The sequence below is a fragment of the Chroicocephalus ridibundus genome, chromosome 7 (genome assembly GCF_963924245.1).
Source record: "Chroicocephalus ridibundus chromosome 7, bChrRid1.1, whole genome shotgun sequence".
NCBI lineage: Eukaryota > Metazoa > Chordata > Aves > Charadriiformes > Laridae > Chroicocephalus > Chroicocephalus ridibundus.
The window spans coordinates 50,389,156-50,404,084 of NC_086290.1; the positions used below are offsets into that span (position 1 = coordinate 50,389,156).

At 44.2% G+C, this 14,929-nt stretch overlaps 1 protein-coding gene and 1 long non-coding RNA gene across 8 annotated transcripts in view; one reads left to right on the forward strand and one right to left on the reverse strand.

Annotated features, from left to right (window-relative positions):
- Window positions 1–66: 66 nt before the first annotated feature.
- LOC134518238 (uncharacterized) lies at window positions 67–1,646 on the forward strand. Its single transcript, XR_010071903.1, has 2 exons — window positions 67–649; window positions 1,090–1,646. It is a non-coding gene; the product is annotated as an uncharacterized LOC134518238 (long non-coding RNA).
- Window positions 646–14,929, reverse strand: part of SGSM2 (small G protein signaling modulator 2) — a 59,451-nt gene continuing 45,167 nt past the window's right edge. For 4 of the 7 annotated variants that reach the window (XM_063340719.1, XM_063340716.1, XM_063340718.1 and 1 more), the window contains 10 exons: window positions 14,406–14,551; window positions 13,841–13,969; window positions 9,256–9,438; window positions 7,960–8,355; window positions 7,153–7,277; window positions 5,814–5,896; window positions 5,227–5,336; window positions 3,837–3,933; window positions 2,623–2,790; window positions 646–1,645 (listed from right to left, as the gene is read on the reverse strand). In XM_063340719.1, coding sequence (XP_063196789.1) covers window positions 1,557–1,645; window positions 2,623–2,790; window positions 3,837–3,933; window positions 5,227–5,336; window positions 5,814–5,896; window positions 7,153–7,277; window positions 7,960–8,355; window positions 9,256–9,438; window positions 13,841–13,969; window positions 14,406–14,551 — 1,526 coding nt within the window. In that variant the 3' untranslated portion in view covers window positions 646–1,556. Of the gene's footprint in view, window positions 1,646–2,622; window positions 2,791–3,836; window positions 3,934–5,226; window positions 5,337–5,813; window positions 5,897–7,152; window positions 7,278–7,959; window positions 8,356–9,255; window positions 9,439–13,840; window positions 13,970–14,405; window positions 14,552–14,929 lie in introns of those variants that run through there. The other 3 variants (XM_063340717.1, XR_010071902.1, XR_010071901.1) reach the window with 3 other exon arrangements.

Here is a 14,929-nt window from a genome sequence, read left to right on the forward strand (position 1 = left end):
TTTTCTCTATGGAAACAAAGCTGCGCAACCCTGTCTGCTCTGAAGGATCAAAAAAAAAACCCCAAAACCCAGAAAAATTCAGATTGAAACTTTTTTTTTTTTGGTACTCAGGTTCTAATGGCAAAGGGCAGAATCCTTTGGAATACTTGACGTGCTTAAAAGTAAGTCCCTAGGCTTTCTAGGAGCACAGGTCACGAGTATCCACGGAATCTGCAGCCAAGCCCACGAGCAAAAGCCCGCTCCCTCCCTCCCTGACACAGAGCCACACTTTCATTAGAAACAACGCGTGCCCTGGGAGGGAGGGCTGGGCAGACGTGGTGGCTTCATCAGCGTGAGGAAGGGCCAGGGCAGCCGCAGAGCTGCGGCACCCAGCTGACCCTCCCTCCCCTCTGCTCTCTCTGCAGGATGGGGGAAATGGATGCTGCTACTGAAAGCATGCGGCCAAGCAGGAAGAGAAGTGGCAGAGAACTTCCACGGGGCGTAGGGACAGCCCTGCAAACCAGCACAGGCTGCAGCAAAGGGCACGGGATCCCCTGCAACAATCTCAAATGGTTCATCTGGCAAGTGCTGATACTGCTAGAGCAGAGAGCGCCTGGTGAATGTTCGCAGGATCCCAAGGAAAGTCCTCCCGGAGTGCTCTGCAGCACGGGTAGGTGTGCAGTGAGTAATCCGGAGGAGGCAAAGCTCTGCTGTGTCTGCTCTGGAATGTGGGAGCTGAACTTCACGGCACTCCTCAGAGACGCAGAGAGCGTGGGAGCTGCTAACGTGAGCAGGGAACCTGCTCCTGTGTGCTAAACTCATTACCCTGAACTACGTTAGGCAGATCTTGTCATCTGGGAATGTTTGCAGAGTAAGTCTGCAAAGTAAAAGGCAGGCATATCTGTGGCATGTGTGGGCCATGAGGCTCAACAGCGTGCGCGAGTCAGCGAAGGCCAACCGATGGTTTTAGCTAGCGGTGCCAGATCTTCACTGCTCATCTTAACCATGTTATTTAGTTTAAGGCTGGTAACCTTATTTACTTTAATTGCTGCTAAATACAAATGCAAATGTTTTAGCAACAGGCACTCACGCATTCTCTTGCATGTTCAGGACACAGACGATGAGTCCACCAACGTGCTGCTCCCAGGACCCAGTTCAATGCTGCAACACCCGAGTGAGTATCGGATCTGGCCTCACCTCCATGGAAGGCTCTGGCAGAGCACACAACGGGCACTCGGACTTTAAAGGTGCAGTAAGTCAAAATATAAATGTTCTAGTATGCCAAATTCCCCCTTTTTAGTATCTCAAGTATGTAGATAGATGGTCTTCTAGAGGGGGAAGTAAGAGAATGGAAAAAGATTTTGTCTAGAAATACAAAGTGAGTGTACCAAGGACTATCAAACACAAACCTTGTCTGCTGAAGGAAAAGTTCTGGTTTTAAAAGTCTGTTACAAATCTCTTCAATATTTATTACATTACATGGAAGATGCAATTAAAACACCATCTTGAAGTTACAGTGCAAGAAATGCTCCGTCCGCTAGCTCACAAGAAGGCCCACAATGACAGTCTGTTTGTTGTCACTTATTTTCGATCAGCGTCTGCACTTTGTAGACAAGGTCTCTCGCTATCCTCAGAATTTCCTCGGCGTTATGATGCTCTGCCATTTCTAAAAGACACGGACAAACATGCTTAACTGTCAGCGGCAGGAACTTTTCTGCCCCAGCACTGATATTCATGTAGCATTAGCACTAATTAATTAGCGTATCATTAGCAGCAATCCAAAAGCATTGCAGGGGGTTAGGTTTGTAGAATTAAAGACAGATTAAGTGGGTGAATCCCTTAGTGCTGGCATCAAGATCTCATCCTTCTGGGGTCAGTTTTGCTGCAGAAATCCCAGATCAGATCTCGACAGACCCGAATCCTCAGTTCCGCAATAAACATTTCATTCAGCTTCGACATTTGGGGCTTCTGCAACAGCTGGCTGAAAGCCACAGCATTGATAATTTAGTAAATTACTGTGGTTACCCAAAATTGTTTCCAAACTTCTTAAGATATCCTAACAGGGAGCACTTGTTTAGGACTAACTTGCATTCTGCAGCCGGGAAGAGACCTAGCTTGCTTTGGCAGAATACATTTTGCTCTGGCAGCATCTATGGACCACTACGGTAAGCAATCAACCGTGGAAATCGTTTGGGATGTCTTGCGTGAGCGGTTGCTTAAATGTTTCAGCCTCAGCAGGGTCAGACACTAAGCAGAAACGACTCTGGCAATCTTAAAACCTGCGAGAGACTTTTGCAAAAAATTAAACCAAGGGCAAAGAGTCACCGTGGCAAATGTTTTTAACAGAAAATGTGAAACTTGCTCCGTGGTAAAAACTACCACTGACACTGAAAAAGCTACGGTCTTCTGTGGCCCACACAGCTCTTAAAACACTGTTGTTTGTGTGTGCCGAGTCAGAGCTTCAGGAAGCATGTGAAAATCTGGGCTCTTCGTTTACATGAAGGCGTAAGAGATTCAGAGCCTAAAATGACCAGGGGCTTGCCACAGCAGCAAGAACGCTGCACAGCTGCAGACAGTCTGCGTAAGGGAGGAGCGAACTCTCCTTGTTTTTATCAAAATGGCTCTCTTAAAAAAGTTTCTTACCATTAAAAAACTTGATGATATCAGTGAAGTCCATGTTGTTATCACGGATAATCTCTCGATAAACTTCCACAAGTGCTAAGGCAATGAAAAGGACAAAATGTTCTGAAGAGATGTGCTTTGCTGCCCAAATAACTTCCCACACTGTAAATACATCCTCGTACAACAATTCTGAATGGGAATAAACATTACAAGAGCGTCTGATTATTCAAATTGACCATCTCCCCCTCTCTAACTAATGTCTTACAGGCCTTACGCGGACGTAAATAGTACTCGCTGACTCCTCCTTTGCCTCTCCCCCAGCCAACTCCTCTCACTTACTTGTGCAAGTATGGCAACAGAACTGAGTTTAAAGGAAAATCAAGAATGAACGTAGGTGTGGTGGAGCACACAACCCCAGGACGATCCCCAGGCTGCAGTAACCGTGTGGCAGCAGCACAGGCAGGCCCGTTTGTTCTAGGTGGGGCTACCTGACAGGCTGCAAATCTGAATGTGTGTCCAGAGCCCCCTTCATCCAGGTCTTTGCAGTGGACCTATTGGTGCTAAAGCTCTGCTATTGGTAATTGGCAACAATTAATTGTAGGGTGGATGTGTCTAAGCTAGGTCTACACATGCCACTATTCAGATATGGCCCACAGAAGCTTTGTCATCTTGCACCATAAAGGCTCATCTTCTGCCCACTCTGTGACAGTGAGGTCCATGGGACTGGGATGTGGGGGACAGGAGATTCTCCGTGAAGGAGAGGGGTTACTGTTAAGAGTCACAGTTCCTCCCCCCTCACTGTCAGATAGCTGCTTATAATAAATAGCTGATGGATGAGTATCATCTCCCTCTATCACCTTTATGCTTTAGCATATTTCAGAGGGATGTCTTTTTTTCATTCTTTGCGGATCAGTCTGTAACTCAAAGGAGCCACTGACTTGCCTGATAGCAAGATGGGTCTCTGGATTATCAGCAATTGCTTCTGCTAGAGTGGGGGTGGGTGGGTGTGCTCGTGCAGGGATCCTGAGATCCTGGTGCGCTCCCACTGTATATAAAGTACCTCACTCAGCAAAGTACAACAGCTCTTGAGCTATTGCTGAGCTGCTCCTTGTTGTCAAATGGACTGGAAAGGAGGTTATCAAAGCTTACAAAGCAGCGTGATCAACTTGGGATCACCTTCTTGAGCAAAGGGGCATTTGCACAACTCTTAAGCTATAGGCACAGAACATTATTACCTCTTTTAAAGTCAAGCAGGAACCAGCGATAGCAGAAGTAAAAGTGAGTGTAATCTCCATTCTGGTGCATCAATTCAAAAAGCTCTGAGTCTAGAATCTAAAATGCAAAATATCAGCTGTCAGAATCTTGTCTGAAAGTAGCCAAGACCAAAGGTGTTGGGAGTCCGGTTAAGACTTCCATGCTGCTCTTTATCACCCCATGCTGTGGTTAGTCAGAGGAGCTGCTTAGCACAGATCCATCCTTTTACCAGGTGTTTGCAAAATGCCTTTGATGTGGGTGCCCTGACACAGACTGAGGAGGTGCAGAGTTACTGCTGTGCAGGTATGAGGTGACAACAGTCCATCTACACCGTGATTTTAAAGGTGCAAGCAGTAAGTTACAGATCCTACTGATTTTCAACAAGTGGCAAATTTTCATCTTCTCACCCAACTCTACTCTTAGATTGTAACATAAGAGCTGGGGTACAAGGACCATTTACCTGGGAAACAGAACAAAGAGAGACTCTCTCATCCCAAGTTTGTAGTTCTGATGAGCAGTGGCACAGTTCCACACTGCAACATCTAAGCTCTCTGGAACTGAACGACCACTTGCCAAAAGTCTGAGAGATGTCTTAAACGTGTAAGTACATCTATAGTCATTCCTCACAGATGTCATCCCAAGGGCTGCTGGACAGGCAGTGTGGCATCCTCTGACAGTCTAGCTACTCAGCAGAAACACTGCTGCCGTGTCTGTGTGCTGCCTGCTGGCCATCTTCTTTGTTGACTGACCTCTGTTTTCATGACTTTTTAACATGTCACCTATCAAACCAAATAATGGCTTATCCTGATAGTTTTCACCCTTCTTTATGCTAACCTCACTCAGGTGCCTGGTGCTTTCTGGAGTGCAATGGCTAGGCCTTAAATCTGTCCCCAAAAAAAACCCTTCAGCAAGCATTCTGCGTGAATACAAATATAGCTATGGTCTATTTAAACCTGTAAGAAATTAAGTTAGTGCCACAAATATCAACATTTTCTCTTCCAAAAAGCAGTAGAGTCTAGATCTTACTGCTATTTCTCATGGACTTCAGTTGGAGCTGGACAGAGCCATAACTGGGAGTCAGTATACTGTGCGGCTGGTGTGCTGGAGATAGAAGTTTGGAGGGTTTGTTTTGTTTGTCAAATTAAAACAAATTGACCTGCTCTAATACACACTCTTCATTGTCACAGCAAATTCTGTCCCCTGAGAAGCTGGAAATCAATTTGGGGCTGCAAAACAATTCTTACCCGCCCCAGCGGATGGGAACTAGGAACCCAAGTCATTGGAGTTCCGCCCTTCACTGTGGTATCAAGCTAGTTCTGAGCCTCTGCCACAGCCTTACCTTCTTTCAAAGAAGATTAAAAGAAGACTCACTTGGATTAGGGACCGCATGTTGGCAAAGTGTGTGTCCATAGCACCTCCATTGGGGAAGTTCTGGCTCATCCTCTTCATCAGGTGGCTGAAGCAGCTGTAAGCCAGTTGATCTGCAGATATAATGCAGAATGACCAGTGTTGCTATTTGTGTGACTTCCTTGAACCAAAATAACATACTGCTGGACAAGGGAAAAACAGGGGTTTCCCTCTGTTGTTCCCTAACCCCATCACCAGCATTTAGATGAAACACAAGGCAGTACCTGACTCTGGACCATTTTTACTAGTTAAGTTTCAAAAGAACCCAGCTTGCAGTTGAGTTTTCACCTTCAGCAACTGCAGAAACACAGCTGCTTTGAAAATTTAGTAAAATTTGATCTCAAAGTCAGTGAGCGAACAAGGAATCCCCAAGATACTAATGGCAGCCCTTTCAACAACAGCCACACGTAGAGAAAATACAAATCAGGAGCTGCAGGTTTGATTTTCCTGGTGAGCTAGCCCTGGTTAACGCATACAACTTCTGAAACAGCATTTCTAAAGAAAGACCTCCCTAAAGATACCAACGTGTTCCAAAAGAAAACCCTTCCTACCATTGTCAAGTATAACCATCAAAGGAGCCAGGAGGTCACACATGCCTTGAACATAACCAACTTCTAGGTGCTCCCAAACATAACTGCAGAAAGAAGAACACACAAGAGATAATAGGATTAAAAATCCTCTTGCTGCATGGTGGCCTCAGAAATTTGTCTTACACCTCAAATACAACTCCTTTTGGCAGCTTTTAATTGTCTTGTTCTAGAGTGCTGTAAAAGGTAAAGCTGGAAGTCCAGAGAACTACAACAATTTAAATCTTCCAACACACTGGTATAAAATGACGAGTATTTCTGCTGGCTTTTTTCAAGGTAATTCCTAAAGGCTTTATAAACAATCCACGATGGGGACAGAGCAGCATGTGAGACAGGGATCTCTCTTGTAATATGACTCTTGGTGTAGGCTCTTCGTGTGTTGTGAAAGGGTAAAAGAACATGATCAATTGTTTACTTACAGGATGAATTAACTAATACCAAACTTGTCTCTTCCTGTTCCTCAAAAGCTAAATATTGTATTGAAGTCTAATTTGATTATGCGAGATCAAATCTTAAGCAGCTGTTGAATGTGTGTGTCTCAGAACTTTTTGACACTTCACATTCCAGAGTATTTCACAGCCCTGTATTGTTTGCTGCTTGTCTAGGGAGGACCAAACCTTACACGCACGGCTTGCATATCAATAGTTTGTGAAAAAACAGCTCACAAAAGCATAACAGTCTATGGAAAAAAGCCCAGATTTTTAAAAGGTACCTGTTTTTTTGGCTTTTGTTTTCTTTTTTCCCCCTAAGTGGAATCTTGGTATCTTTTCCGAGTGTTAAAGCCTACGACACTTTATGCTTTTAAGTGTGTTTAGTTTAATAGCCTTCATGCCAATTTGCATTCCTAAAAGCAAAAGCTAGCTTTCTATTGATTCCAGCTGGTCTCGGTGGTCTAAGATGCTGTTTTGATTTGAAGATGTGGTCTTCCTGCCTACTTAGTAGGTGTCCCTCAACACTGTATCTGGGCCCCTCACAATTCTTGTCATCTTTATAGCACGCCATTAGAGCACAGGTGTATTATCCTCATAAGTAGGAAGCCAAAGCTAATAGTACATTTAACGAATAGTTCAAGGTGACTGACAGGCTCAGCCTCTTGAGGTAGAAAGAGAATTTTCTCAAGCGTGCATTCCAAACTTGGACCGCCTATCATACCCACGCTCTCTAACCTACCTGTTCCTCCTTCTTGCAATTTTTTTTAAGTTCATTAGTGAGAATTTTTATACAGACTATTATTTTCATATTATTATAGTTTATGGGTTATGACAGAAATGTGAAAAGTAGTTCAGTTTACAAGTTGTATTACCTGCACATGACATTTCGGAGTTTCTCCAGGTTATCGGCAGTAAAATACCAGTAATTCCGATCACATCTCTGGACATCTTTATCAATTCTGTGCAAATTTAAGGCAACAGTGTCCAATAACTCTATCTAGAAGAGAAAAGTTTTGGTTAGATCTGCTTAGTTTAGAGAATTTCCAGGACTTGGTGCAGATTCGCTCTGAGAATCAACAAACCAGTAGTACAGTTATACTTTGGGCATATGAGAGCATCGAAATACTCAATTACTGTCAAAACCCCCAGGGAAAATGCATACACTTTCACTGGTAAATGTTCCAAGCCTGTCCTGTTTCCAAAGGTTCTAGTTGAACAACTTCAGCAGAGAGAGAGAGGCAAAAACTGAACTACTGATCTGTTGACAGCAACACCAAGAGAGATGGTAGAGCCTTAAATCTAGATTTAGGCCGTGGTTCAATTTGATTAAATGTGTAGTTTAGCTTGAATTAAATGACACTGAAATCTTACAAGTGGTGTGTTGTCCACCTACTACACCTCCCCCCAGACCCTGAAAATTTTTATCTGCTAGAACTGTACCACATTCTTTTCCTTGCCCTCCCGCTCAAAAAGAGACCCAGATTTTTCTTGATGTCTTATTTCCAATACAGCTCAAAATCCAGATGAAAAGATGTGGATGCAAAAATCCTCCGTTATCATCCCACCACCTGTAGTTCTAGTTTGGGATTGTCTCATTAAATGCCATCTGAAAAAGAACAAGTCTTTGCTAGAAGAGCAATGCTGTGCAGAGAGATGATGATACTGATGTTGTGACCTACTGTGTAGGATGCAGCGCAGACAGAAGCAACATCCATTAAATAATCCACCTGGGAACACAGCTGCTCTTCTGATACAGAATCCTGAGACTGCAGCACAACTGACTTGGCTTTCTGCAGATGTGGCGTATCTGGATCAGTCCTTTCCGAGTCAGCACTAGCTTCTTCTTCAGCCCCATCTTCGAAAGAGACACTCTGCCCGTCATCGATACTGGACAGGATGCCTGAGGCCACAGAGTAGTTCCTCGAGGATGGCAGCCCAGAGTCAGGGGAGTCAAACTCCACAGATTGTGGCTCTACAGCAGCGACTGCTGCTGGCATGTCGGCAGACACCACGGTGAAAGAGGGGTCGTCCGGACCCTTTGGGGTTGAGTCCGTTTCATCTACAGATATGAAGACCTTAGGGGTGGGCAGGGGAGAGAAGATTCGGGTAAAGCAAGGGAAAACAGAGAAGCAAGAAACATTCATCTAGCAAACAAACCTCCATCCACAAGAGAGAAATGACTACGTTACTTCAGTGAACAAGATCACTGATTAATCGAGCTTCCCTGCATGCAAATAGTTGAGAGCTCCTCACTCAGTCTTTATACTGAGACTGTAAGTTTAAAAATAATATCAATTCATGATCTCATATCCATTTCCTATGACCATGTCTCCCCCTTTGAGAATCTTCAATTAGAAATACCTTGGAAAGCAGTAAAGCTTCCCTACCCGCAACACCAACACTAAAAACATCTGGAGACACTTTCGGCACACAATTGCCATCTCTCCTGTCCAACAATGTGAAAAGAAACCCCTTTCTTGCTTGTCTGAGTTACAGAGAGGTTAATTCAGTCTGCCTTTCTTCTGCTTTGCATCTTATCTTAGACTGACAAAGATCCCCTCTCCCAAAATAAAATCACACCCAACCTGTCAATCAGGGACATGACAGAATCAAAAATGTGCTTAAATAGTAGTGATCTTTTGCTCTACGCTGGATTTAAATAAAGGACCCACAAATAAGAGATCTAGAAAGCTATTTCTCTACTGAGAGAAGGATCCTCTATAGCATGTGAATCTTAAAGCGCCTTAGGCAGGTCCTGCTCAAGAACAGCTACAAACTACCCTAAATACAGACCCGCCCTTAGCTCCATTTTGGAGGCACCACAGTTTCCAATTCTGTACAGGATTCGGGTAGCTCCGGAGAGATGGAGCTGTGCTAACTCAAGTCTCTGCTCCCCTGGGCTGTCCCTCTGCCAATGCCAAGCCTCCCGCACTGCCAACACCACGCGGGTGGGTGGGAGGGAAGGGAGTACCTACATCGTTGCTGATGGTGGAGTCCCTGTGAATCAGTCGCTGGACGTGGCTGTCGATGCTGCTGCCTGACGAGAACTTTGCCAGCGTGGCAGAATGTGATTCTTTCTCTCGCTGCTTTACAATGACCTCGCAGGCTTTCCACTCAGCCATGACCTTCTGATACCGGAGAGCAATGTCTTCATCCACCTGCAGACAGACAGACAGATCCTGAAACGCTGTCCTCCTTGAAAGAGAGCATTAAAATGAGTGGAAGCCAGAAGGGGGAGGTCTAAAGAAGCGTAATATCTCAAACCGAAAGCCTGAAGGATCCTGAAGGCCTCTTGCTAGAGTGCACATCACTGTGCCTGGAAAGCACAATGACTAGAGCAGTAAAAAGTTGTGTGTTTACTGCAGGGAACGAACTATCACTGTAGACACCAGAAAAGATTCATCTAAGCATGCGTATACACTATCAACAGTGCTTCGACATTGTTCAGGGAAGAACAAAAGATGCTTTCATGCGAAGCTTCACATAGAAGTCAGATACAATCTGATGGAGCACTTGCTGTCTCTAACAGGATTATTCCTGATTTCATTACACCTCCTTCCCAACTCCCCTATTCCAACTCTAACATAGCCCTTGCAATGAATTCCAGGTCACAGGTTTATAGACACCAGCCTGCACAGAGTTAGATGCTGGAAGAGCCTCCCGAGCAGCAGAAATCTCAGCTCACACAGTCCAGTCTTGTGGCTGCACTGCGCATGGCCAGATCCAACCACCCTGGTTCCCATAGTAATAAAACAGATTTTTGCCACTGCTGGCTGCCTCCGTTGACAGGCAGACACAGAAACCCCCCCTTGGGCTATTAAGGGACATGTAGTAATTTTACTCCTCTGTCATTTGTCAAGAGCTGAAGAGAAACTGCACTTGTGAGTTGGCTTCAGGCTCTGGACTCTCCTGGCTGGAGTTGCTACCAGAGCACTCATGCTAAGAGCTGCAGGCTGTTTGTCACTTGAGGTAGCCTGAGGTAGCTGTCAAGTCATAAATCATAAAATACAACAGTTAGTGGAAGGCTGGAGGACAGCCATGTTTGGGAGTGCCCCAGATACCGATGGATGACTGCAAAAATATCATCAGAAGGCAAAGATGATAAATCACCCGCCATGACTTCAGTTAAGGACACGATAAGTTTCCTATATACACAAATGTTATGACTGTTTTCATGTCATTCATTTAATAGACTCCTACATTGAATGGTAAGCTTTAGATTCCAACAGCACATTTCTTTGAGGAGTTGGTTACTACTGTTATTTACTACTGCTGTTGAGTAGCTCATTAGAATTCCAGATAAGGTTTGGCGCACCCCTGTGTTAGTATGGTACAAACTCAGGGAAAAAAAATTCCTGTAGGAGGCTGCATTCTGCAGATCAGATCTTTTATACCTTGCCATGTATATTTATGAATTTACTGTAATTCCTATTATACAAATAGACTCAAGTACTGTCTCTTCTTGCAGAATCTCATATGTTCTAGCTGTATACGTGCATGTGCCCTTTGAAGCTGGGGCTGGAATCCAAGAGTTGTGGCTCCAGCTCTAAAAACTAAATCTCTGTGTCCTTTTTTCAGTTCCAGATGTACCTTCTTTTTCTACACAAGGATCATAAATCTGATGGTTCACATACCTGTGGGGAACAGAGACAGCAAAATGCGATCTATGCAAGAAATCTTCAATATCCTATATTTCTTGAAAATTTGAGGTTAAAAAGTAAAAAAGAATAATGAACAGAGCTGCAAATGTAATAAATTCACACTGCATGTAGAAGTGCTGCCATTTAGCCAGATCTCTGCTGCTGAAGCTCTGCACCAAATTCATGGAAGTGTTTGGAAGGGCTGTCCCTTTTTCACGAAGACAATACAAGCTATGGAACCAGTCCAAGTGGTGCTCTAGAAGGACTTCTCAAACTTGTGCTGTATGCAAAAAAGAGATGATTGAACAAGTCCCCTTGTAGAACAGACGTACTTTCCAGCAGGACTACGACAATGTGTCAGCCTGGCTGGATAATCTGGATTTATTTCTCTTCTGAGGCAGTTTGCCTGGCCTTCAGGAGATAAGGCAACCAGCAGGACTTATTGCCCTCGGTGGTTTCTGAGGTTCTTCGTCTTCTTCCGATGCTGATGTCATGGGAGGGCAGGAATTTGCCTCAGCAGTACTCAGCAGAACATTCTTCTTGTACGCACTATAGCTGGAAAATCTAAACATAAATACCTACAAAGATGACTGGATTCAGGGTGACGAATCTGGATCACGACCCAATTTGAACAGTTAAGGGGTCTGTTTCTCCATCCGTGTTCAAAACTGGTTTATAAAGAATAGTGTGAGGAAAAACAAGTCAAATTGCTGTAGCAATTTTTAGTAAGAAGAAAGCTGCTTATAAAGAGCCCACCGTTTGCAAGATAGCTATTTTTTCCATTGCAAGGCTCTAGGTGAGGCCACCCTTCTGATCTGCAGGTGGTCACAGGGATATAAAATGTCCCCTGGAATATAAAATAATTGGGAGTTGGCAAATGCCAAATGTTTTGGTAGGTAAGCCACTCCTTATCCATTTAATCTAGAACAGGATCAGCTACTGCATAAGTCCTACCTCCCTGGTAATAACACTAACAGAAAAGCAGATTAATGTGTTAATTATATTCCAGGGCAAACCTTATTACTGTTCTAGACAGTTAGCAAACATTTGGGTGATTCTTAAAAAAAGCAATGTTAAAAGCAATGTTTTACCAACATACAAATCCAGTCCTTACCCATAGGGCAGTGTCCCACCATAGCCCTGTGGCTCTGTGAAGGAGAACATCCCTTTCCTCAACAGTCAAGGAGTAAGACCAGCGGCAGCACTGGGGTCTGCGATGGCAGACTGGTGTCCCACGACATACGAGCCCAATGGCTGCAGGAGACCTTTACGATGGTGGCAGTACCTGATCTGCCCAACACAGCAAGCCTACACTTACGTTCTTGCTCTGCACATGGACCGGCTCCACAGCTGCATTATGGTACAAACTTGGGTCTATTAGGCATCGCCTGAGGGTACTGTATTGGCTTTGGCTCCGTACTGTGACAAAAATCCACACCGCATCCATAATGTCAGCTCCATCGGATCAGAGAGAGGGGTGTAGCCTGGCAGACACTTACGGGAAGCGTATAGGATTAAGGAACTGGACTGTTGCTGTATTTTTCTCAGCACTCTGGCTTAGGACCACATGCAGTTTCTGTTCAGTAACCGTAGCTGAGGGAAGGCACGGCAGTGTGCTGTTTTGTCCAGCTTTATCTGTTTGTTACCAGCCTGGTTTATTATTGAGGCACTTGCTTAGTAATGACAACAAATGAAAGCACTCAGCAAAGTAAAAAGTTGGTATTGCTATAAAGAGATTAGCAAAGGGAGATAGTATAACTAAGAGAGGGGCAAATTGTGGTTTCATTAATGGAAACTATATTCTTAATGCCAACTTTCAGACTGCGAAATAAGGCTGTGACATAACCCAGGCAATTACTCACTGATCAATTGTTAGCAGTGGCATGGGAGATATTAAGAGGAATAATGTCTCATCTGAAATTGCACCCTGTGTTTTAGAGAGGCACATCTTATTTAAGTCTAGCAAAAGCATAATGAACTTACAAACCAAACCTTCCTCTGGGTATTTTTAGCCTCTAGACAGCAACTCCAAGTGCACTTCAGAAGGTACATCTGGGCTGTTCACAGCTCCAATAGAAGTCCACACATGCAGATGCAGTATCATGTAGATAAAGCAGTTATTTCAAAAAGCATTTTGAAGTATAACTCAGCTAACACACCATATAAAAGAGGCATGACTCAAATTACTATACAAATGTCAAATGTCCCCCCATTTTATAAGTGACAAATTTGTGAAAACAGGATTTGCTCAGGGCAAGTGCATGTCACAGGCACAGGTTTCCTGACTTCAATGAAGAACTCCCAACGAGGATGATCAGAGGGCTGGAGCACCTCTCCTGTGAGGACAGACTGAGAGAGTTGGGGTTGTTCAGTCTGGAGAAAAGAAGGCTCCGAGGAGACCTTATAGTGGCCTACCAGTATCTTAAGGGGGCCTACAAGAAAGCTGGGGAGGGACTTTTTAGGGTGTCGGGTCATGGTAGGACCAGAGGGAATGGATTAAAACTAGAGATGCGTCAATTCAGACTGGATATTAGGAAGAAGTTCTTCACCATGAGGGTGGTGAGACCCTGGAACAGGTTGCCCAGAGAGGTGGTGGATGCCCCATCCCTGGAAGTTTTTAAGGCCAGGCTGGACGGGGCTCTGAGTAAGCTGATCTAGTGGGAGATGACCCTGCCCATGGCAGGGGGGTTGGAACTAGATGATCTTTAAGGTTCCCTCCAACCCTAACAATTCTATGATTCTATGATTTTCAGACACAATAACATGATATCATAATCCCTCTACTAACACGTGTTACTCATGCTTTCAGTAGCATTTTTCCCTTAGGAATATTAAACAATAATAAAGACTAACACTTGCTATTCATAAAACAAAACCTATTCTGCAGACGTAATTCAGCTCCCCAGAAAGCTGCGCTTACCTTATCCATTTCCTTTTTGGCCATGCCGAATTTATAGTGACCTAACAAGAATGGCCATACTTCCTTTCGAATCTCATGCTGCACCCCGCCGTAGTAAACTCTTCTTAGTAATTCCAGTTCCTTGTAATTCTACAGCAGTCAGAAGAAAGAGGTATTGCAGGTAATACACCTTTATTTTCCTCTGGCACGCGCATAATACCAAGTGTAAAGACAGTGAAATGCGCACACAGCACTAAATAAATTTTGCAACTTGATTCAAGCCTTCAGGGCCCTAACTCAAATCCAGTCTAATGTAAGTTGTCATGCCTCCCAGGAAAATAATCTAACTTTTAATAGACTAGAGTCATCATAAGATCAGTTGCTTTCATGTTAATTGGTATCTTTGCCATCATCAGAGAAGCAAAGAATAAAAGAGACTGTAAGAATCGACTCATTCTCACTAGAAATGAGTGATCCTGTGAAAACACCTTTAATACTTCCTGGGGTCTGTTCTAAGGGACACCGTGCTCAGCGCAGCAGTGTGTGGGAGCCAGGGTAATGATCATCAAGGCATTCTGATACTTACCTTCTTGTCCTTCTGATACTTGCTCCAGACCTCTTTAGTCAGCCCCCCTGCAGCACTGGATGGTTTGTCGGGGGGGATGATGGTGTGGTTCACGAGGGCAGACAGATGCGTTCGCACCGTTGACAAGTGGCGGCAGTAGGCAAGCCCTGTGGTGGGGGCAGGAGATAAACTTCCATAAATGCAGCCCCTCTTTGAAGATGAAGCTGTGACATTTTAAACCCGCCACTAATAACCTGTATGAACTAAACTTGCATTGTATTGTATAATGACGAATTGCAACAGAGCCAAAGATTAAATAAATCTTACATAGACTAATAAAATACAAGTAGGGTATTACTCTGCAATGTAAAACTACATTCTGTCTTCACTACGCATCAGTTTGCCCACTGCTATATGCAAAAGCCACAAATAATGGAATTATGAAGCTATGACACTTGAGTAACATCCACCCTACTGCCCCAACGTGATCTGACTCACAACAATAAATTTGGGGTTGGGCTGCTTTCTAAACAAACAGCCCGTGT